We start from the raw sequence: 23,619 nt of genomic DNA, 5'->3' as shown, positions 1-23,619 counted from the left end.
ACTTTTGCCTTCATCAGAAGATCAGTCTGGTAGTGGAATACCTTCCAGGCAAGGATAACATTGTGGCAGATTGGAATTCCAGGTTTCTGGTGGATCACAGCCACTGGAAACTCCATTTTCTGGTATTTTGGTTGATCCTTTGGGTCATTGGCCCTTGTCAGATGGCCCTTTTCACATCCAGACTGAATTGTCAGTTGAAAAACTTCTACAGCTGGAGCCCGGATCCAGCAGCACTGGCCACGGATGTGTTTCTTCAAGATTGGTCACAGCAGGTGAAATACACATTTCCCCCCTTTGTGATGATCCCCAGGGTTGCAGCTTGGGTCCGACGGCAACGAGCGACACTGATTTTGGTGAACCCCTTCTGGAAAACCCAATCTTGGTTCCTGGCCCTTCTGGAGCTATCTATCAGTCTTCCCCTTCTCCCACTATTCCTGGATCTCCTGACAGATCCGGCGGGTGCGTCTCACCCTCTTCTCCTTCAGGACCAGGAAAATATCGGGAGACACTGACAAATCGAAAGACTTTCAAAAGAAGCTGCCATCTTTATACGACAAGCTTGGGCTCCATCCACCCACAAGTGATATTCTTCTGCATGGAAGAAGTGGGTGTGTTGGTGCCTTTAATGGGATTTGCATCCGATGAGCTCAGATTTGAAGGATATTCTGAATGTCATTTCTGATTGTGCTTCTTCTGGATTATGTGACAGGTCAATAAATAATTTCAGATCTGCCTTGTCTGCTGGTCATGACCTCAGAGATGGTAAACTGGTGGGTATCCACATAGATGGTAAACTAGTGGGTATGCATCCTTTGGTGTGAAAATTGCCCAAGAGTATTAGAGTTGATAATCTCCCAAAACCCACATATGCTCAATTGTTGGATGTAAACTGTGTTTTATCCCTTTTTTAAAGTTGGCCGGATAAGCTGGTCTATGCATGGAACAATTTTCGGCTAAGTTAACTATGTTACTTTGCCTAGTCTCCTGCAGGAGAGTATATGATGTGAGAGCGTTGGACCTAACAGGTAGGTTATTTTCTCCTGAAGGTGTATCCTTTGTTTTATCTCAACGAACAAAAACGATGGGCCTGATTTAGGGAAGTGGCGCTGCACCCAGTGCAGAGCCACTTTTCTTGCACCCCTTAGCGTCCCCCTAACGCCACATATCAAATATACGGCACACCATTGCAGTAGTTAGGAAACGAACGTCAACATTTTTTGCGCTATTCCGAGCTTTGCAGGATTAGCATGAACAACTTTGACGCTAATCCTGCAAAGTCCATTGAGGCCCGTTATGAATAATGGCGTGCCTCCTTTTAACGCCTGCACTGAGCAGGCGATAAAAGTGCCAAAAAAAATGATGCAAAGAAATCTCTTAGATTTCTTTGCGCCATTTTTTCCGCCTCCCTAATGGGGGAATGCCCCTTTTCCACACATAGGTGGTCATTCTGACCTCGGCGGTAAAAGGCGCCTACCGCCGGTCAGAAATCCTCCATAATTCCGCCGCGGTCGCGGTAACCCGCCACGGTCATTCTGACCCGCAGCAGCCAAACCTCCGAAAATCCGACAGCCACAACAGACCGCCAGACCAGCGGTCGGCGGAAAAGTGGAGGTGACCAAACCTCCACCGTCACGCCAACAGAAATACGCCCATGCCATTACGACCCACGAATCCACGCAGCGGTCTTTCAAACGCGGTTTTCCATTGGCGGTACACACCGCCGCGGTCAGAATACACACAAACGAACAAAACTCAGCCACATTGGACGATTTGAATTCCACACACCTGATACACATACACACACCACTCCCACACACACAATACAATATAAAACACACACCCACATCACCCACAAACCCCTACGACAAAAAATTCAGAAAGAAGCACTGAGAGACACATCAGCGATCACAGAATACCATCACACAGAGGCACACTACACCATCACCCACACAATATCCACACACAAAACAACACACACCACCACACTCAACACACTTAACTACACATACTCCACCCCACACATCATACACACCACTCCATGGCACCCCAAAGACACCCCCACTTCTCAGACGAAGAACTCAGGGTCATGGTGGAGGAAATCGTTCGGGTAGAGCCCCAGCTCTTCGGCACACAGGTCCAATACACCAGCATTGCCCGGAGGACGGAGCTATGGCAGAGGATTGTCGACAGGGTCAACGCTGTGGGACAGCACCCCAGAAATCGGGAAGACATCAGGAAGTGATGGAAAGACCTACGGGGGAAGGTGCGTTCCATGGTATCCAGGCACAACATCGCCGTGCAGAAGACTGGCGGAGGACCCCCACCTCAACCCCCACAATTTACAACATGGGAGGAGGAAGTCTTGAACATCCTGCATCCTGACGGCCTCGCAGGAGTCGGCGGAGGAATGGACACTGGTAAGTTGAAGCTTCACTACTGCTTCCCCCCCACCTGCATGCCAAATCATACCCCAACCCTCACCCCCATCCTCGAACCCCACCCTCACCCCCACCCCCATCCTCACCCCCACCCTCACCCTCACCCCCACCACCATCCTCACCCCCACCACCATCCTCACCCCCACCACCATCCTCACCCCCACCCCCAGCACACCTATTCCCTGCCAATGTCTCACCATCACAACCCACACATCCCAAAACCTAGGCCTGCATGCGTCCACTAAGCATGGACACCCATCACCAAAGCATGCCCAATGCATATACACATCCCCCCCACAAGCCACCCTCACCAAAGCCCCCACACACGAATGCCAGCACTTGGGGACACGGGAACCCACAGATACACCCATATGCCACACATTGAAACTATAACCATACCTCTATACCCCTGCAGGACCCGACCGTCAACACACCGCCACGGAGGGCCCAGAATTCTCCACACCCCCCAGCCAAGAGGCCGTCAGCGATGACAGCAGCTCTGTCGACCTGGACACTGATGACCAGCCCGGACCATCGGGGACCTCTGGACAGTCGGTTCCCCTCACACAGGCACAGGCCACTACAGACCCAAACCCCTCTGGGAACACCAGCACAGCTCCCACCCAGCGGGCCCATGCCTCTGTCTCCAGGGCGCGTCAATCTGCGGTGTGTCTACCACTACAGGGCACCCAGGATAACCCACCACCCCAACAACAACAGGGACCTTGGGGCAGTGGTAGTGGGCACACCGGCCAGGGGGCAGAGGCCCAGGGAAACAGGGCAACTCGGAGGGCAGCTGTGCGACAGGGGGGGGACGGGCCCAGGGAACCCACTCTCCACGAGGCCCTCACCACCATCATGGGAGCATACAACCGCTCCCAGGAGACGATGGCGACGGTACTGGCCCGGTTCCAGGAGATCCAGGTACTGCAGGAGGAACACTATCGGGGGTACAGGGAGGACATCAGAGCCCTCACCTCCACCCTGGTTACCATGGTAGGGCTGCTGCAGGACCTCATCAACACCAGGACGGACACTCAACAACAACAAAGGGCCCCTGCCACTAGCCTGGACCAAGAACAGCCAACCACCTCCGCCGGCGCTAGTGGACAGGAGGCCCCCGCACAACAGCAGCCCACCAGACCCCCACCTCCTGCAGGAGAAGAACCACCCCGCAAGAGGGCCCTGAGATCTCGCAAGAAGACAGAGTAGGATGTCAAGACCCCCGCCAGCAAAGGATACCACCTGATGTCATCCCACTGTCCCACATTGTCACCCTGTCCATCCTTGAACTGCCCATGCTCCATCTCTCCACAGGCCTCTGGACAATGCACCTGTGTGACTGTTACTCTGGACTCTGCCATGGACATTCCTTCACCATAGCCCCCACCCACTTGAAACCACCCATCCCATTTTGAGCACTGAAATAAACACCTATTTTGCACAAAACTATCTGGAGTCTGGCTGTGATTTCAAAATATTGTAATTGACATGACAGTGCAAATATGTCCTTGTACATAGTGAAGTCAACAAACAGCTGCCACAAAGCTGTAGTCCATGGGGAAACGAAGCACAGGACTCGTAGTGGGGACCCCAGATCTGAAATAGGGAGGGAAAAGCCACAACTCAGTCATCATACACTGGGGCAAATAGACAGGCAGCAGAGATGCAGGAGAGTAGTTCACGTTTACTAAATTATGTTTGAATTGTTACCTGTGTCCTATTGGAAGTACTGTTCAATGATTCTGTCCCTTTTGTCTGTTTCAGCCCCGTCGTCTTCCTCCTCGTCACTCTCCACAGGTTCCACAGCTGCCACAACACCACCGTCTCGACCATCCTCCTGCAGGAAAGGCACCTGGCGGCGCAAAGCCAGGTTGTGAAGCATGCAGCAGGCCACAATGATGTGACACACCTTCTTAGGTGAGTACATTAGGGATCCACCTGTCATATGCAGGCACCGAAACCTGGCCTTTAGGAGGCCAAAGGTGCGCTCGATCACCCTCCTAGTACGCCCATGGGCCTCATTGTACCGTTCCTCTGCCCTGGTCCGGGGATTCCTTACTGGGGTCAGTAGCCACGACAGGTTGGGGTACCCAGAGTCCCCCAATAGCCATACACGGTGTCTCTCTAGCTGTTCCATCACGTAAGGGATGCTGCTATTCCTCAGGATGTAGGCGTCATGCACTGACCCTGGGAATTTGGCATTTACATGCGAGATGTACTGGTCAGCCAAACACACCACCTGGATGTTCATGGAATGGTAACTTTTTCTGTTCCTGTACACCTGCTCCCTGTCTCTTGGGGGAACCAAAGCCACATGGGTCCCATCAATGGCACCAATGACGTTGGGAATATGTCCAAGGGCGTAGAAATCACCCTTCACTGTAGCCAATTCGCCCACCTCAGGGAAAATGATGTAGCTCCTCACGTATTTCATCAGGGCAGACAACACTCTGGATAACACCTTCGAAAACATGGGCTGAGACATCCCAGAAGCAATTCCCACTGTTGTCTGAAATGACCCACTTGCCAGGAAATGGAGTACTGACAGGACCTGCACCAGAGGGGGAATCCCTGTGGGTTGGCGGATGGGGGACATCAGGTCGGGCTCCAGCTGGGCACACAGTTCATGTATAGTGGCACGGTCAAGCCGGTAGGTCAGGATAATGTGGCGTTCTTCCATTGTCGACAGGTCCACCAGCGGTCGGTACACGCGAGGATTCATCCGTCTCCTCGCCAAACCCAGCGGACGGTGCCTAGGAAGGACAACATGAAGCACAGAGTCAAGCAACCCACAGGTACGTACTCACAGCTTGCACAGTAAACGATTCTCTATGCAGTGAATGGCGTGTCTGAGTGGCTATGCAAGGCCTAGGCCTGTGTGACGCAGTTGAAATTGAGCCATGTGGACCCTCAAAATGGCGGCTGCCTGACCTGTGAAGTGTGACAATGGGATGTGAGGTCAATGCGCTGGCGTGGCACACCGCGGCGGTCGGCGGTCGAAGACCGCGGCGCGAAGCCGCATTGGTTAACATTGAAGCCTATGGGTTTCAGGAGCCAATGGCGAAGGGTGCCGGCGGTGGCGGTACGCACCGCCGTGGTACGCACCGCCGCGGACGTGACCGCCATTTCCTATCTACTTATCCACTTGCGACTTGAACTTTCACAGGAGAGGACCTATACTGCAAGTGTTGCTGTGACCTCGGTCTGGAAGGGACAATGGCTGCTGCGACTGGGGAAAGGGCCCCTGCCTTCACTGGAGAGGAGTTGGAGAAACTTGTGGATGGGGTCCTCCCCCAGTATGCGCTACTCTACGGTCCTCCAGACCAACAAGTGAGTTTAATTCAATATGGATTTGGGGCCACTGGCTGGCTTGGGGGCCTGGCGGGGGCCTGGCGGGGATGGGGGGCATGTTGGGGCTGGCGGGGGGCCTGGCGGGGGGCCTGGCGGGGATGGGGGCATGTTGGGCCTGGCGGGGATGGGGGGCATGTTGGGCCTGGCGGGGGGCCTGGCGGGGGGCCTGGCGGGGATGGGGGGCATGTTGGGCCTGGCGGGGGGCCTCGCGGGGGGCCTGGCGGGGATGGGGGGCATGTTGGGCCTGGCGGGGGGCCTGGCGGGGATGGGAGGCATATTGGGCCTGGCGGGGGGCCTGGCGGGGGGCCTGGCGGGGATGGGGGGCGTTGGGCCACTGGCAACGAAAATGCAGACAAACTTGAACGTGGTATTTCTCCCTCCCTGTACGTGTCACATAGGTCCGCGCCCATGAGAAGATCGGGATTTGGCGTGCCATCGCCAAGGAAGTCCGGACCCTGGGGGTCCACCATCGACGGGGCACCCACTGCCGCAAGAGGTGGGAGGACATCCGCCGCGGGACCAAGAAGACCGCCGAGTCTCTGCTGGGGATGGCCTCCCAACGTAGGCGGGGTGCCTGCCGTCAACTGACCCCCCTGATGTTCCGGATCCTGGCGGTGGCCTACCCTGATTTGGATGGGCGCGTGAGGGCAGCACAGCAGACACAAGGGGGTGAGTACAAGCATTATCTACTCTGTTGTAGCGCAGTGGAGGTGTCTGGGTGGGGGAGGAGGGCTGTGGGTCCCCCTAGGCCAGGGCGATATCTGTAGGCTGGGCACCCCCGTAAGCCCCTGTGTCCCCAGCCACCACCCTCAGTAGTGTGTCAGTACAGCCATCCCTGGGCCGTGTCATCCATGGGTGCAGTTGTCAACTCTAGGCGTGTAGGGCATGTTCCACGGAATGCGTAGCGGACCCCAAGTGCGCAACTTAGTGCAGGGGGCATCTGTGTCTGTCATGTCCGCTAACTGTACTGGTGATCCATGTACTCAAAATCTCTTTATTTCTCTCTCCCCCCCCCTTTTTGTTTGTCTTTCTGTGCTTGTGTGCATCAGCATCATCAGGCGGAGGAGAAGTGGCATCGGGGCAGGAGGGAGCTGCATCTCACATGGCCCAGGAGGGCCATGCCACAGAGTCTGACTGGACCAGTGAGACGGAGGGCGAGGGGAGCTCCACAACGGGGACGACTGGACCCTGCAGCGACACGGACACGTCCTCGGAAGGGAGCTCCCTTGCGGGGGTGGCACCATCTCCGCCCTCCCAGCAGCCCCTCAGCGTTCGCCCCGTGCCCGCTCTGCCAGGAAGCCGGGCATCTCCTTCGCCCCAGGCACCTCAGGCCCTGCCCCTGTTACCCCCGCTGCCCTCAGTGAGGAGGTCATTGACCTCCTCCGAACGCTCATTGTTGGGCAGACTACCCTTTTGAATGCCATCCAGGGGGTGGAGAGAGAGGTTCATCGCAGCAATGCGTACCTGGAGGGCATTCATTCGGGTCAGGCTGCCCATCAGCGATCGTTCCAGGCTCTGGCCTCAGCACTGACGGCAGCCATTGTCCCTGTCTCCTGCCTCCCTCTACTAACTCCCTCCTCCCAGTCTCCTGTTCCTCTGCCTGTCCCACCCACACCATCAGACCAGCCTGCACACACCTCAACACCCAAGAGCAGCTCATCCAAACATAAGCACCACAGATCACGCAGACATTCACACAAGCAACATTCCGATGCAGACATGCCAACAGTCACTACCACCTCTGTGACCCCCACCTCCTCGTCTCCCTCCTCCCTCCCTGTGACGTCTACACTCACACCTTCATTCACCTCACCATCAGCCAGTGTTTCCATCACCAGCATACCCTCCACTCCAGTCCGCACACGTGCAGTCACCACCCCCACTGCCATTTACACGTCCCCTGTGTCCTCTCCCACTGTGTCTGTCACCCCCTCTTCCACACCACACAAACGCAGCCACCCACCCACCCAACAGCCATCCACCTCACGACAGCCTCCCGCTCCTGCACCTGCACCCAAAGACAGCAAACTTGTCTCGCCTACAACCACATCCTCTCCCTCCACTCCCATACCCACTGTACCTACCACTCTCCATTGTCCCAAGAAAATCTATCTCTCTACTGCTACCTTCTTTCCTGACCCTGAGCCCCCCCCTCCTTCTCGTCGGGGTAAAAAGAGCACCTCAGCCACCACCAGCCCTGCAGCCCCCTTGACAAGGGTGCAGGGGTATTGGAGCCCACCAGCCCGCAGGTCTGGATCTTCGCCCAGCAGCAAGGGGACAGCCAGCCCACCCCCTGGGAAGAGGAGCAGAAGGCGGAAGGGCCGCCGCCGGAGCCCGGATTCGATATCCCCCCAGGACACTAGCCAGCCACCGTCAACAGCCACAGCTCCAAAGGGAGGAAAGGGCCACAGACTCCCGACTAAGGAGGGCAAGGGCAGCAAGGCGGAGAAGTCAGGCAGCAGGCCTGCTGCCCATGGAGGACCCGTCACAGCTGCCCAGGAGGAGCCCGCAACCCCCATAGCCGCTGCCCCGGGAGGAACCGGCACAGCTGCCCCGGGAGAGCCCACCACCCCCATAGCCGCTGCCCAGGGAGGACCCAGCCCAGCTGGCCAGGAGGGCCCCACCACCCACAGCCCAGGTGGGCATTGAAGGAGCACCATCCCCGCTGCCCAGGAGGGCACCACCAGGCAATGAGCAGTTGGCCATAGAATGGCCGCCATGTCCAGCACCGCTCCGCTGGGGACCGCCGTCTCAAGAACCGCTGAACTGGGCCCTTCAAGGCAAGAACCGCTGAACTGGGCCCCGCCGTCTCCAGCACCGCTCCGCTGGGGACCGCCGTCTCAAGAACCGCTGAACTGGGCCCTTCAAGGCAAGAACCGCTGAACTGGGCCCTTCCAGGCAGGAACCGCTGGCCCTTTGGCAGACGTGGCAGGGCAGGATCTGTCTCGGGCAGGGCTGCAGGATGTCCTCTGGCCAACATGCCTCCTCCAGTGGCAGTGGAGTCTGTTATGGACTGTTTGGACTGTGGCTTTGCTCTCCCCAGGATGGCCCAGTGGGCAGGCCACCCACTGTATGGACTGTTTGGACTGTGGCTTTGCTCTCCCCAGGATGGCCCAGTGGGCAGGCCACCCACTGTATGGACTGTTTGGACTGTGGCTTTGCTCTCCCCAGGATGGCCCAGTGGGCAGGCCACCCACTGTATGGAATGTATGGACTGTGGCTTTGCTCTCCCCAGGATGGCCCAGTGGGCAGGCCACCCACTGTATGGACTGTTTGGACTGTGGCTTTGTTCTCCCCAGGATGGCCCAGTGGGCAGGCCACCCACTGTATGGACTGTTTGGACTGTGGCTTTGCTCTCCCCAGGATGGCCCAATGGGCAGGCCACCCACTGTATGGACTGTATGGACTGTGGCTTTGCTCTCCCCAGGATGGCCCAGTGGGCAGGCCACCCACTGTATGGACTGTTTGGACTGTGGCTTTGCTCTCCCCAGGATGGCCCAGTGGGCAGGCCACCCACTGTATGGACTGTTTGGACTGTGGCTTTGCTCTCCCCAGGATGGGCCAGTGGTCATGGAGTCCCCTCGTGGATCTGGCGTCGTGTACTCAAGTGGCTGAGGTGCCCCCCCTTCCCTTCCCCCTGAGGTGCCTGTCCTTTTTTCTTTCTGATGCCCCTGCAGTGTTCTCTCCGTGGAGTTCTTGTCGTGGGACTGGGCCTTGCCCCTTTGCTCAGGACCCCTGTGGTCCACGGACAGTGGTTGGACTACATTTAGTAGCTGTATATATTTTGTACATAGTTTATTTATTTATTTGGATTCCTGCTGTCCATTTTTCAATATATCTGCCCGTTTGAGATCTCTTCTTTTGGTCTTTGCATTATTTCGGAAGGGGGGGGTTTGTGGGTTGTGACAGTGATCTGTGGGAATGCATTGATGTGTGTGTTGTAGTGGGTGTGGGTGGGTGGGTGTGTGCCGGTAATCTTTTCCCTCCCCTGTGTCGTAGGTGCAGTACTCACCGATGTCTTCCGCGCCGCCGGGCGTGCTCCTGGTACAGGAGCAGGTATAGGAGTGCGGGGATGACCTGCAACTCGGGTTCCATACTGCCGGAATCTCGCGTGGTGTATGTGGAGGTGAGCGTTTTCCCGTTCGTAGTCTGTTTCCGCCGTGTTTTTATCGGCGGTGCTCCCGCCCCGGAAAAGGTGGCGGATTGGTGGGTCGTGATAGGGTGGGCGGTACATTGTCTGCCGCCTGGCTGTTGGCGGGGACCGCCGCGCTGTTTGTTTGTTCCGCCGTGGCGGGCGGAGTGTTAATGCGGCGGGCTGTGTTGGCGGTTCCCGCCAGGGTCAGAATTGCATATTTTGGACCGCCGGCCTGTTGGCGGGTTGGCCGCCGCTTTATCACCGACCGCCAGGGTCAGAATGAGGGCCATAATGCCTGGCGCAGGCATAATGTAGCGCAAAGGTTTACAAAGTGATGCAATGCATGCATTACTCCACTTAGTAAATTTGCCATGGCGATTTTGGCCTCGTTGAGCCACATTAGCATAAAAAAGTACACTAATGTGGCGCAAGGAGACGCTAGGGCCTCTTAAATCTGCCTCTATGTCTAAGTGTATGAAATAATTGAATATCCAGCTTTTCCCCATAATGAAAAACTGTGTGTTGTTAAGTGTTTGAAATAATATTAGGACTGCACGCTGACTTGACGTGTTGATTCTTCTGGACCTTTGCTTTTAGTGCCTCAAAAACCTTACAAGCCCGTTTCTGCTGCAACCTTGGCTTGCTGAGTCATGGCAGAGGCTAGTATTGATGTTACTAATTATGCAGCTCATTCACCTAGGGGGACCATTGCTTCCAAAGCTTTTGTGTTGGGTTTTAGATTGGAAGGTATTTTATGTGCACCTAATTGGTCATCTGACTCTGTGTTTAAAGCATTTTACTATAAACCGACTGTATATGCATCTTCTACTTTGAACCAGCATAATCTGATCCTCAGGTCCTGCCGTAGAATAAACCATTTTCTAGCATTTGAGGCAAGAATTTTAGATTCTATTGAGGGCATGGAGGTCAGGATTATCCCACCCGTTGGGACAGGTAAGTTGTTTAACAATAAACTATGGTTTTGATGATAAGGGGCATAATCAATAATGTATAGCCTGCTGTACGAGGCTGCCGAGCATGCAAAAAAATTAGATATGATAAAGTGGGACAGCCTTGAATTGCTGCCTGCTACTTCAAGATGCGTTGCAGTTTACGACAAAGCAAGTCAGCAAAGCACCTAGCCTTGAAGACACGCTCCCCAGGCACTTCTAAACTGACAGAGTTCAGGTGAGTCACACACTTTGCGACTAGAGACTGTGCACTGAACACATGATCTAATCTCAGCAGCATGTACTTAATGTAACCATACTAGGCTGCAATAAGGAAGTGTAATGGCATGGGGGTTGACTAAAAGATTTTTTAGGAGTTCTTTTTTACCTATTGAGGATCAAAAATCAACAGTACTGCAAGCTTAACGTTACAATACCTATGTTAGAATTGTTCCTGTGTTTTTTTCCCCTAGATACTTGTAATTTTAATGATTGCAAGCCTGTGCTCAAGTGGGCAGCGTGGAGCAGGATGTTACAACCGGAGACTACTCCTGGCCTCCAGTCAGCATCAAAAGGGGTGTCAGTAAACTAGTAGCCCATCTTTTGTGGTTTCAAAACATCACCTGTGTAGGAGACGTTATTGCATATGTAAAAAAAATGATCTTTAAATCAGGTGGCATTGTGACTTCGAGTCCAATAAATTCTCACTCAGGCTGCATGCAGCGAATTCTCTCTCCTTTAGTGAAAGTGGGTGCCAGTGTGCAGAGCAGGGAGCCAGCAGCATCATGCAGGATGTGTAGTCGACAGACAGTGGCACAGGTCAGTCCTCTGCTAACTTGAACTTCACACTATACTAACTTTTGATTTCCTACAAAATATTTTTATTTGGGATTGTCTGCATTATCAAGTAGGTTAGTGACCTTCCATTTTTAGGGCTTTGCATCAGCTTCAAGGCTTTTTAGAGCTTCTTGTTACTCAAAAGAGGGGCATTTTATATATATATATATATATATATATATATATATATATATATATATATATATATATATATATATATATATATATATATATATACATCTATTTCATTCCTTGGTGTTATTCTTGAGACTGTGTCACTCGAAGTGCCTCTCATTTGTATATAGAATGTCATTCATATTTACACTGAAACTATGGCAATGTCATTCACAAGCAATCTGAAAACTTGGCAGCTATGAGTTTCTTGTGGATCAAATGGGTGTAATTTATGATATTTATGTTTCCCTCTCTTCATTGCTTGATTTTGCTCACAAGAAAGTGTCACTCATAATCGTTGAAATGTCACTCATTTTTCCTAAATTATGAAAATGTCACATATAGCAATCTGAAACCTTGTCAGCTATGTCTGTCTGCTGAAGTACAGGTGGGTCTGAAGTTAGAGTGACCAGATGTCCTGGATTTGCCCAGACAGTCCCAGTTTTTCAAGGACTGTCCTGGCATCCTAACACTTCTGCCGAAAACAAATAAATGTCCCGATTTTTAAGAGAGGATCGTGTGAACCTGCACATTCATCACAGTGTTGTGCCGGCTCACATTTCAGCCGGCCCTCTCTTAAAAACAGGGCACAGACGTTCACTCCTGTAGACTCCCTGATGTGCTACCTTGCCTCATTCAAGCAGCAGAGCAGGATTTAATGAGGTGTGTCCCACCAGCCTGACCCTGGAGAGAGAGATAGTGCCTTTCCCGGTTTGTTATAAAAATATGGTCACCCCATTTGAAGCGCCCCTTTCTTTCAGTGAGCCGGGTTGTTTTGCAACCCCGGAGCTGTCCAATAGGGCAGATCTCCGGTGACAGCCGGAGAGGAGGGGTTACACGTTTTCGGTGAAATACCAAATATTACACAATATTAAAAAGGACGTCCTCCCTCCCCTTAGCTCCTCAAGAGGAATACATTCAAGCAAAACTTGCTCAAAATCGGGCGGTACATAATGCCGACTATTAAAGTGCCGCCCACAGCCAACCAAATTGGGAATTCGATGCTATGCACTAGGATTGGCTGAGAGAGAGAGAGCTCAAACACGCACCAATCCTAGGTTATCTTACACATTTAGTAGTACTTTTCAATCACAGAATGTGTTCAGTCACGGAACTGGTTGCTTTGCAACCCGGAAGTGCTAACATTATGGACACCTGATATCCGTTTACAACTCGGCCTGGGACTTCGAACATTAGATAGAATTCAGGGACGACCCATGTAAGTAGGGGACAGGTGGTCGCATGAACTAAATATTTCAACACGGTAAACTGTTGACGTTTGAATGAAATATTCTTATCATGTTAGCGTATTGCGTTTATCCCAAATATACACATGGGGTTCCTTCTTTAGTACAGACAAAAAAAATCCCACTGTTGCCACTATCCAACGACCGAAAGCTCCATCTTGTTTTGCTTAAAAGATCTACAAGTTCAACTGGCAACAGCTTGTAACGGTTTACGCGAATCTGCTCAGGGCAAATTTCTCTTTTCAGGAGTACTCGTCTTCTTGCAGCGCAAGTTGGGTTATCTTTTCATATTTTCAATAGCTTCTTCCACGAGTACCTACTTTATCAGTCTTAATAGGATAACTGCACCCCAAAAGAGGTTTAATTGCTGGTAATGCATTTTTCGGATCTGACGTGGACATCCAATTATCTCACGAGCAAGAAGATCCAATATTTATGCACTTTGGAGGAAATATGAAGCCAACCACAGTACAGACTTGAAAAAAAAATCAAGCACTTCAACTAGTCCTGTATAAGTTAATATTCTTCGTTGTTGCACAGCAGAGTTCGTGGCAAGAAGAGACTGAAATGGCTACGGTGGGATTGTGGATTGCCTGTCGTTGAAGTCAACCAAAGATCGTAATTGGTAAACAACAGCTAAGAACTCGTTAAAGAAGGGAAGAGTTTCGCCAAAGTAGAAATCTGCTTCTACCTCCCAAAACAAATGCAAACCTTTTCCACTAGTAAACCAAAAACAAATTGCCACCACTGCCAGTTTTCCCGTAGCTTGGAGAGAGGGTGCAGTTGTCATCCTCACTCTTGATGGGGTTCACTTTAAGTGATCTCCTGTCAGCAGAGACATACTCTTCCAACGAACAGTACAGCAAAAAGCTCTACTGCGCCTGCAGATTGTCTAGTTCACTGGAATAAAAACCGTACAACAGACCCCCAAAAAACTTACAGGCTAAGGCAGTTGAACTTTGCCCACCATTGGATTTTAGTCTCAGTTCCACCGTGTATCAGTAGTCACCTTTTCATAAAAGCACGGCCGATGCATAGAGTAAGCCATAACAGCATGCAAAGCAAATTATATACTGCCTAGTTGCAACACAGCGCACAACATTACACAAGAACCGAAAATGCTTAGTTTAAGGAAAGAGAAATTGGCAGCGCAAGTTGTGGTGAACCCCAATTAAGTATTGACAAGCCTTAACCCCCGAAGTGTCCTATGGCCAGAAGCAGGCTCTAGCTCTTCCTAGGGCCTTGGAAAGTGCTCATATCGTGCAAATAGGTAATGTATTCAGTAAACAGACTAACGGGCAGATTTATGAAGAGGGGCACTGTACCTAATGGAGCGCCACTTTTCTTGCGTCCCTTAGTGCCCCCCTAACGCCACCTTGTGTGCGCTGTATTTAAAATACGGCGCACCATGGCGGTAGTCAGGGGTACTAGTGTCATAATTTGTGATGCTCGTCCAGGGCTTTGCAGGATTAGCGTAATAAATGTTCAAGCTAAACAAGCAAAGTACCCAGAGGCTCCCTTTAATGCCTGCTCTTAGCAAGCATTAAAAATAACACAAAGAAATCTCTTAGATTTCTTTGCACCATTTTTTTTTGCCCCCCCTTTCACCGAAATGCCCCCCTTGCATACATTATGCCTGGAGCAGGCATAAAGTGGTGCAATGCAAGCATTGGGCCTCTATGTAAATATGGTGCAGCGTTTTTGGCCTTCCAGCGCCACATTAGCATAAAAAAAAGACTAATCTGACGTTGGAATTGCGCTAGGCCGTCTTAAATCTAGGCCTAAACATTTTCAGGTACCAATTATTCTATAATTTCTGTTAGGTAGCTTGATGGTCGCAGTTTATTTTCTAGTAACACTAGTTACTAGAAATGATCACTGGTATTTATCACTCGCACGTAAACAGTAATGTTCCGCAGCTAAACAGTTTGAGGTGGACCGAATAATTTGAAGGAAAAAAAGAACAGATTTATTCGTGTGACATAGTATTGTCGCGTGCACAGACTCCATGATCTCTATGTAAGGACATGTAATCTCGAATAAGTTAAGAGTATGCGAGAGGATATCTAGAGTAGACTAGCGGTTCTTAAGATTTCGACTTCCATGGACCCCCCCACGGAATCATTACAGAAATCCAATTACCCCCCACTGAGTCATTACTGGAATCCAGGGGCCCCCGGCTTCAGCAGTTTCTATGATTTAAACCTCAAAATAATTACACAAAAATATAGAAACAAGTATATGTCAAACAAATGCTCAAATATTGCAATGTCTTGTTTATTTCACAAATATATGAAACGTTTTAACATGCTCATTTCTGCGTCTTTATTTGTGTGTGTGTATATATATATATATATATATATATATATATATATTATCAATGTTAATTTATTACACGTAATAATATTGAATTTTGTGAAACAGTCACAGACTCCCTTAGTAGGCCTCGCGGAACCCCAGGGGTCCTCGGAGCACAGGTTAAGTACCACTGATCTAGACAAAATGCTTTCATTGAGAACTGTTGGCATGGTTGTCCTTATTCTGTCAGTATTTAATGGTTTTGTTTTAGTTATCCAGCCTAATTTGTATGCTTTGACACAAGTTCTTTCTCGGACACAATGAAAGTCGTCTACTCTGTTTCTCTTACTGTTGTACTTTTTTTTTTTTTTTTGTTCAAGATGCCTGTGGCCGTAGGACCGTACGGGCAGTCACAGCCCAGCTGTTTTGATAGAGTAAAGATGGGTTTTATGATGGGATGTGCTGTTGGAATGGCAGCAGGTGCCCTCTTCGGTACATTTTCATGTTTAAGGTATGTTTGGATAAAATTCAATTTTTCCCATTGAGATGAATAAAATAGAAGTGGATTGTAATGGAAGAACTACGCTTTAGAATAGCCTTGTTCAAATGCATAGGAAACATAAACCAAACAATTGCTGTAAACTCTTTTTTGCAATAACGTAGTCATGGACACAGACAAACTAATTAATCCCTTTTACAGTTAAAATGTGGTCCTGGGTCTCTTGGAACTGTTGTTGTCCAACAAAACACCTTGCCTTTAGGTGTGTTTTATACTTTTTATATAACAGCATATCACAACGTGTACATTCTTTGATGGAGTAACACATTGAATCATGTGTGAAGCAAAATGTACAAAAAACCAACAGTGTTTTATTAGCATGTTAAACAAAACAGGGATAGAAAATGAAAGTTAGTGATAATGTGAGGGAAAACCATAATTGCCACGTAGGCAGCGTAACTCTTAAGAAACGATACTAAATATTGCTTAATAGATGTATTGTACTTCATGAACCATAAGGTACAGGCGCTCTTCATCGGCCTTGCCCTCCTGTTGGCCAAGCGTCTCCTAACCATGCACTGGAGGGCCCAACACCCCCCCCCCCCCGGCTTTCTCCGAATGGCACAAAGCACTACTCTAATGAGAAAAGGCAGAAAGCTCTGCACTGCACTGGGAAGAAGCCAGACCCATATGCCAGCGCCCTATAGCCACAGCTTGGGACACCATGCTTATGCAGTTCAAGGAACTAGCTGAAGGGGACCACCATCATCCCAATCTAGAGGCAGCCCTAATCCCCAGTTTCCTTCGTAAACCAACAGTAGCCCTGGACTTCGCCTAATCTCACTGTTTCTCTCCAGCCTATTTAACCCCCTATTTCTGTCTCACATCCGTATACCATTACCACTCGTGTTTCCCCTTCCCCCGGTGCCCTCTTCCCAGTTCCGCAACCCATCCCCATTCTCAGCCTTCCGTACTAGTTGGCGGAGGCTTTACATTACATGTTATCATTTATGAGCCTCTGGTCTCCAGGGGAACTGGCCCAAATCTCTCTTGGTTCCCCTTCCAAATGATCAGGAAGCAGTGAACTTGCAGACTGTCATCCTAGTTCATTGGCTCAGCTTTCAATATTTAGGGATTCATATCGCTACTTCCAAGCCTTAGCTAAAGCCTTGGTCTTACACCCCTCCTGGCTGGATGCGGAAGGACATCCATTGATGGGCAATGCTGCCATTCAAACTCCTGGGGAGAATAGCGCTCTTTAAGATGATTGTCCAGCCAAGATTCCTTTATCTTCTTCAAAACTTTCCATTGCTGATCCCACAGACTTGGTTTACTGATGTGCAGGCAACATAGGGATGCTCATGGGGGTCCATTGGCTGCCCCGCATTGCATCCGGCAAGTGTGTTCGTTCAACGTACGATGAAGGGTTGGGGGCAACAGATTTAGGCCTGTATATTGGGCTTTGCAAATGGTGGCAAGACCTGGCCTTCCAAACTGAGCACTTCCACATGGGGTGCAATAACATTCTGGGTATGCTGTATAAAGACCCCATTCCCCACTCCATTACTGCTCTTTCTAGAATGGTTCTCCTGGCCTGGAGGTCGGTGTTGCGCTGGACAGGATGGGACTGCAGACTCCCCATGGAAACCCTTCTCTCTCAGGGCACTGGTTGGAACAGGGGAAGAAGGCTTAAAGGATTCCGCACATGGGACCTCGTAGGTATGCCGAAGAAGGGAGGATATCTGGCATGGCTCTTATAAAAAGTCATTGAAAGGGTTGCAAGCAGATTTTCAACTTCACAACTCTCAATTCTATAGATTCCTGCAGCTCCCCTATGCCCTATCTCCATATTGCATCAACTTGACTGGAATCATCCAGTGCAACAAACTAGACCCCAAAGTCTTTTGAGGTCTCCTTGGTAAAGGTGGCATAACCTGCATTTATAAATCCGTAGTCATTAATTCTCTAGATCTCTTCACCTCTTTATAGGAACGAACGGAGGGATAGTTTTGTCAGTTGGACTAGCACGACTGGAGGGACACAAGAATGCCCCTACGAACGCTGGTCATTTCCTTCCGTTTCCTGGGTGCTACAAATGAAGTACTTACCCTTCACTTACTCCACACAACTGCGACTCTTTGGAGCTCAGGCGCTCATCACCATGATGCTTTTGTTGTTCGGACGGGTATGGAGACTTCTTCCACATGCCTGGACATGACCGGCTATTGTGAACTACTGGGTAGAGATTTCTAATTTACTTTAACGGGTGCTGGGGCATTCTATAGAACCCCACAGCCCGCGCTGCCCTTTCGGGACTACTGGAAGTCTTCGGTGGTCCTAGGGGGAGATTGTTCTTTAGTGGGTTTAGGTATGCTGTTAGCCGTACGAGAAATTGTGTGCACTTGGACCTCCAACACGCTTCCCCTTCTAGCTACTTGGCACCCAGGTGTGGATTAATGTGTGAAACATTAGGAACCTGTTTATGAGGCAAGAGGTTGTTCTCAACAATTTCTTAAACTCTGAGGCAAATGGTGGGCTTAGTATGGGCTAGAATGATCGATACAAGGGTCTTTGGGAATCATAATTTCATGATGCTATATCCTACTTGCTTGCACAGTACTGTTTCTGTTCAGCCCTGCAAAATTAATAAACTTTTTTTCATTAATATAAAAAAAAAAACTAGCCAACGCATCTTTCTAAGATGCCTGACGTGCCATGAACAGGAAGGAACTGTAACACACTGTCATTGGGATTGTCTGACTATGTATTGCTTTTAGAACACCACATTGAGGCTATTGTCCAACAGAGGTGGGTTGAACTTCGAGATCAAGTAATTTACTTTTTCATGAGTAGTCAGTTGATTTTATAATAGACAGCAATGACTCTATAATACTGAATGGTAATTAGTTATCATTTTCCTTTAATTAAGGCTTCTAAATTGTAACATTTTCTGGCATTGACCATTGCTTAATTTTTATGCTCTAGGTTTGGCATGAGAGGACGCGAGCTTATGGGTGGAGTTGGAAAAACGATGATGCAGAGCGGTGGAACATTTGGGACTTTCATGGCGATCGGCATGGGAATCCGATGTTAAAGAAATCATAATTTATAAGATCACAGTTGAACCTTCTAAATCATATCTGGACTTGAGAATAATTAAACAAATGATACTTATTTTTGCATTTCCCCTTTCAATTTTGTGTTAGTGTGAAGTAACAGTGTGGAATTTATAATTTCCATAACGGTGTTGTGATTAGCGAAAATGTATACTGTTCCTCCTATACCGGATTAAGTGGTCAAGCCTCTGCCAATTACTGTACAGATGCCCAGGGTAGAGCTGTACATTTTGTGTAATTTAGAAGGTCTTTAAACTATTAAAATGCTACAGTTAGTACGATTTATCCATTGCCCAATCCATAGAATGTGTGTCCTTTTGTATATATTTTCTTAATCTTGTGTAATGAACAGTCCGAGTGCAGATAGTCGACCCTTTCTGAAAACAACCATAAAGACCTGAGATTTCCCTAAAGGAAACAGTTGCACTTACCAAGTTGGAGCTTGCAGGCAGTGTGGTTTTTTTTCTTCTCTACATGAAACCAGTGTTGACACACTGGTGGGTCTACATTGTTCCAGTGTATTTTGTATACTTCAGTTCTGTACGACTTATTTTCCATACGATGGGGTCATTATAATTTTGGCTGGCAGAGGGTCGGTAGGATTGGTTCCAGGCATTGGTAGCTTTTGCCCACTTTGTTCTCCTTTCTGCAGAACCAGAACTGTCTGGGGAGTTGATCTGTTTGGTTTTCCCCCTTCCCATCTTGTGGTCTACTGCAGGAAGTTGAAACTGTTTGCTTGGTTCATCGAAGTACAAGTACTGTTTAGATTAAACCATGTGACACCTGCTCTCGAATCTGAGGTGCTGCGCAGTTTTGAGCCACCCGGGCTCAGATTTTCTTTTCTTGTTCCCGTTATCACCCCCCTAACGACACCATGCGTGTGCCGTATTTAAAATACGAAGCACCATGGTGGTAGTTAGGGGGACTAGTGTAATAATTTTTGACACCAGTCCGGCACTTTGCAAGACTAGCATCAAAAATGTTGATGCTAATCCTGAAAAGCACCCAGAGGCCCATTGAACACAATGAAAGCCTCTTTTAAATGCCTGCATGTAGCAGGTGTTAAAAAATGCTGATAAAAATGGCGCAAAGGAATCTCATAGATTCCGTGTGTCATTTTTACGGCCTCCCTCGTTGCATACATTATGCCTAGCGCTAGCATAATGTGGCGCAAGGTGTTTCCTTAGTAAATATAGCGCAGCGTTTTTGCCCTTCCAATGCCACATTAGCGTAAAAAAATGATGCTAATTTGGAATCCTATTCCTTGTACATATCACTGACTATGCGACAACAAAAGCTGCTCAAATTTTACATCCTTGTTCAAAAGGAAATAGACACTGTATCAGACTTTAATGCTACCTTGTGTATGTGTATGTGTGTGTGGGGGGGGGGGTATGGCTTGGCTCTGCTGTATTGGTTACAGTAACTACCTGCCCCCTTTAATAAAATGTCGTTAGGTTATTGGCATTTGTGTAGTGCAGAGTCCGCCATGAGTGGGCAGCAGAAAGAACCTTGTCTACTGTCCATGCCCATGACTGTTCACGGGCCTCCTGGTTCACAACACTGATTGGAGTTATTCAGAGATCTACTATTTCCAGCTATGCATGTTGTGGGCATCAAGTGCCTGGATGAATCGTCTCTCTTCCCTTGCAAGCTAGAATACATGTAGAGAGGCCCGAACCATATGCACCGAGTGAAACTATACTGCAGCAGTATATTGGCTTCATAAGAGTCCCTGCTCATCCCTGATAGCCTTTTCTCGTAGTAGATGATGGCACTATTATGGAGGGTTCGTTGGGTACGAGGAGAATGGAATTAACAGAATTCTAGAGAAAAAGGGTAAAGACATCGAGATTTTGCAGCCTTGAGACGCAGCCTCCGAGGAGGGGCCTAGTAGAGCTGTACAGGAAGGAGATAAGCGGGACCCGGCGGGAAAGGTGAGAAGACTGGAATCGGGGAGAGAGCTGTGAGCAGAGCGTTACAGCGAGGCGGAACCTCCAGAGGAAAGTGCGCTAGACAAAGTCGGCAGCAGGTAGAGCACTAGGGAGGAGCGCGGAAGCGGTCAACTTAGGTGCTGCTGGGACGGCTTGCACACCCAGTGCTCTCCCACTCCCAGAGGTTACTGTACTTTATTCTACTCCCCGCCTGTTTTGTCTTTATCCAGTTACCCACAAACTGTTGAGTTACCTGAGCCTGTCTAGAACGACGTGCTATCTGCAAATAGAACAGATGATGGACAGAATGCAGAACAAATCAAACTTTCACCCCCCCAGTCACAGATCTGGATTTAATCCATATTTTGTTTGCCCACTAGCCACCCCAAATTGGACCTGGCCATATGCAAATCAGTCTTGAACAGTCCACCCTGAACTGAGAGGCCAGTTCCTCCCTGGACCACCTTGTCCGCATCTGCCTCCATTCCCTTGTGGGGGGCCAAAGCTGGTCAGATATTGCCATAGGCCACACCAGCCAAAAAGAAGGCCAGTAAAAGTAAACCAGGATTTTAGAAGCAAAGTACTGTGAAAGGGCATGGAGAAGTGGTTAATTGTATGTGAAAAATTGAAGGCAAAAGCAAGTCATGCCTCTGGCAAGATTGTGAAAGACAGCAGAGGACTGCACAGCTATATCTGAAAGGGTGGGAGTGCGAAGTGTACTACACCTTTATTAGCTGCATTCTGCATCCTTCCCTGTCTTTGTTTTTGCTTCCATTCTTTCATTTCTTCTGCACATAGTCTCGTAAACCCTACAAGCAGGGCCACTGGGATTATGCGGCAGGGTTGAGTAAATTATGCAGCAAGAAAAGGCAAATTATGTGGCACATTTTGTAATGGCGTTAATTATTTAATAATTTTTCAACTTGGTAACACCGTCTGTGCATTCGTTGCACCTCATTAGTACCATTCTAATAATCAAATATAGCAATAAGCAACAAAAAGGTGAAAAGTTCAGCTTTTCAAAGGGCCTGTCACTGTGCAACTTCATGTGTCACTGCATTTAGAGTAACTTTTGAACAGTTTGAGTTAGAAACAATTATTTTTTAAATCTGCAGATTATGTGACAAATTATGGTGTGGGAAAGTACCCTCTTTTTGGCATAGTTACTCCCACTTTTAGTCTGCTATCAGTATGCTTAGACTGTTTTCACTGGGGTCCTGCTAAACAGGACCCCAGTGATTGTGCTCTTTCCCTCTAAATTTGGTTGCGCAGGACTTTATACACCCCACAGTTGGCCTAATGGTGCCCCCTTATAAGTCCCTAGTATAGGGTACTTAGGTACCCAGGGCATTGGGACACCAGGGGTTCCTCATGGGCTGCAGCATCTATTGTGCCATCCATGGGAGCCCATGCAAAATGTGTCTGCAGGCCTGCCATTGCAGCCTGCGTGAAAAGGTGCATGCACCCTGTAGGAAGTTGGCACTGTATGTACTATGATATGATGCCTTGATAGAGAGGCCTGCTGCTTGCAGGGCCTACAAAACCTTCAGGTGGACCAGGTGATCTTGCCAGCTGGAGGTAAAGACAGCAATATCATCAAGATAAGCTGCACTAAAGGACTCCAAGCCAGCAAGGACTTGATTCACCAACCTTTGGAAGGTGGCAGGGGCATTCTTTAAGCCAAAGGGCATCACAGTAAACTGATAGTGCCCATCAGGTGTAGAGAATGCTGTCTTTTCTTTTGCTCCTGGTGCCATTTTTATTTGCCAGTACCCTGCTGTCAAGTCAAAAGTACTCAAGTATTTGGCAGCACCCAAGTTATCAATTAGCTCATCTGACCTTGGAATGGGGTGGGCATCTGTCTTGGTGACAGAATTAAGTCCTCTGTAGTCCACACAAAGCCTAATCTATCTCTTGCCATCTTTGGTGTGAGGTTTGGGGACTAAGACCACTGGGCTAGCCCAGGGGCTGTCAGAGTGCTCAATGACTCCCAGTTCCAGCATCTTGTGGCCTTCCACTTTGATACTTTCCTTGACTTGGTCAGACTGTCTGAAAAATGTGTTTTTGACAGGCATGCTGTCTCCATGGGTACACAGGTGTGTCTGACCAGGGGTTAGGGAAAATAGCTCAGCAAACTGTTGTAAGACTTTTCTACAGTCAGCTTGCTGTTGGCCAGAGAGGTTGTCTGAATAGATCACTCCATCTACTGAGCCATCTTTAGGGTCAGTGGAGAGGAGATCAGAGAGAGGTTCACTCTCTGCTTCCTGGTCCTCATCTGTAACCATTAACAAGTTTACATCTGCCCTGTCATGAAAGAGTTTGAGGCGGTTCACATGGATCACCCTTTTGGGGGTCCTGCTAGTGCCTAGGCCTACCAGGTAGGTGACCTGACTCTTTCTCTCTAGCACTGGGAAAGGGCCACTCCATCTGTCCTGATGTGCCCTGGGAGCCACAGGCTCCAGAACCCAGACTTTCTGCCCTGGCTGAAACTCAACCATAGGAGCCTTTTGGTCATACCACATCTTCTGGAGTTGTTGGCTGGCCTCAAGGTTTTTACTTGCCTTTTCCATGTACTCTGCCATCCTGGAACGTAGGCCTAGGAGATAGTCCACTATATCTTGCTTAGGCTCGTGAAGA

At 49.3% G+C, this 23,619-nt stretch overlaps 1 protein-coding gene across 1 annotated transcript; it reads left to right on the top strand.

Annotated features, from left to right (window-relative positions):
- Window positions 1-12,970: 12,970 nt before the first annotated feature.
- On the top strand, window positions 12,971-19,333 carry ROMO1 (reactive oxygen species modulator 1). The gene is made up of 3 exons (XM_069243875.1): window positions 12,971-13,107; window positions 15,814-15,944; window positions 18,918-19,333. The coding sequence occupies exons 2-3, from the start codon at window positions 15,814-15,816 to the stop codon at window positions 19,024-19,026; spliced, it is 240 nt and encodes a 79-aa protein (XP_069099976.1). The 5' UTR covers window positions 12,971-13,107; the 3' UTR covers window positions 19,027-19,333.
- The last annotated feature ends 4,286 nt before the right edge of the window (window positions 19,334-23,619 follow it).

This window comes from Pleurodeles waltl, chromosome 7, assembly GCF_031143425.1.
Source record: "Pleurodeles waltl isolate 20211129_DDA chromosome 7, aPleWal1.hap1.20221129, whole genome shotgun sequence".
NCBI lineage: Eukaryota > Metazoa > Chordata > Amphibia > Caudata > Salamandridae > Pleurodeles > Pleurodeles waltl.
Note: the sequence above shows the minus strand (reverse complement) of the source record. Positions and strands in the feature narration are given on the sequence as shown.

Excerpts from the sequence above, each read along its gene's own strand:
- ROMO1 (XM_069243875.1), top strand. The coding sequence starts at position 15,814 with ATGCCTGTGGCCGTAGGACCGTACGGGCAGTCACAGCCCAGCTGTTTT. Across the intron at positions 15,945-18,917 it reads GGTACATTTTCATGTTTAAG|GTTTGGCATGAGAGGACGCG; the intron begins GTATGTTTGGAT and ends TTTATGCTCTAG.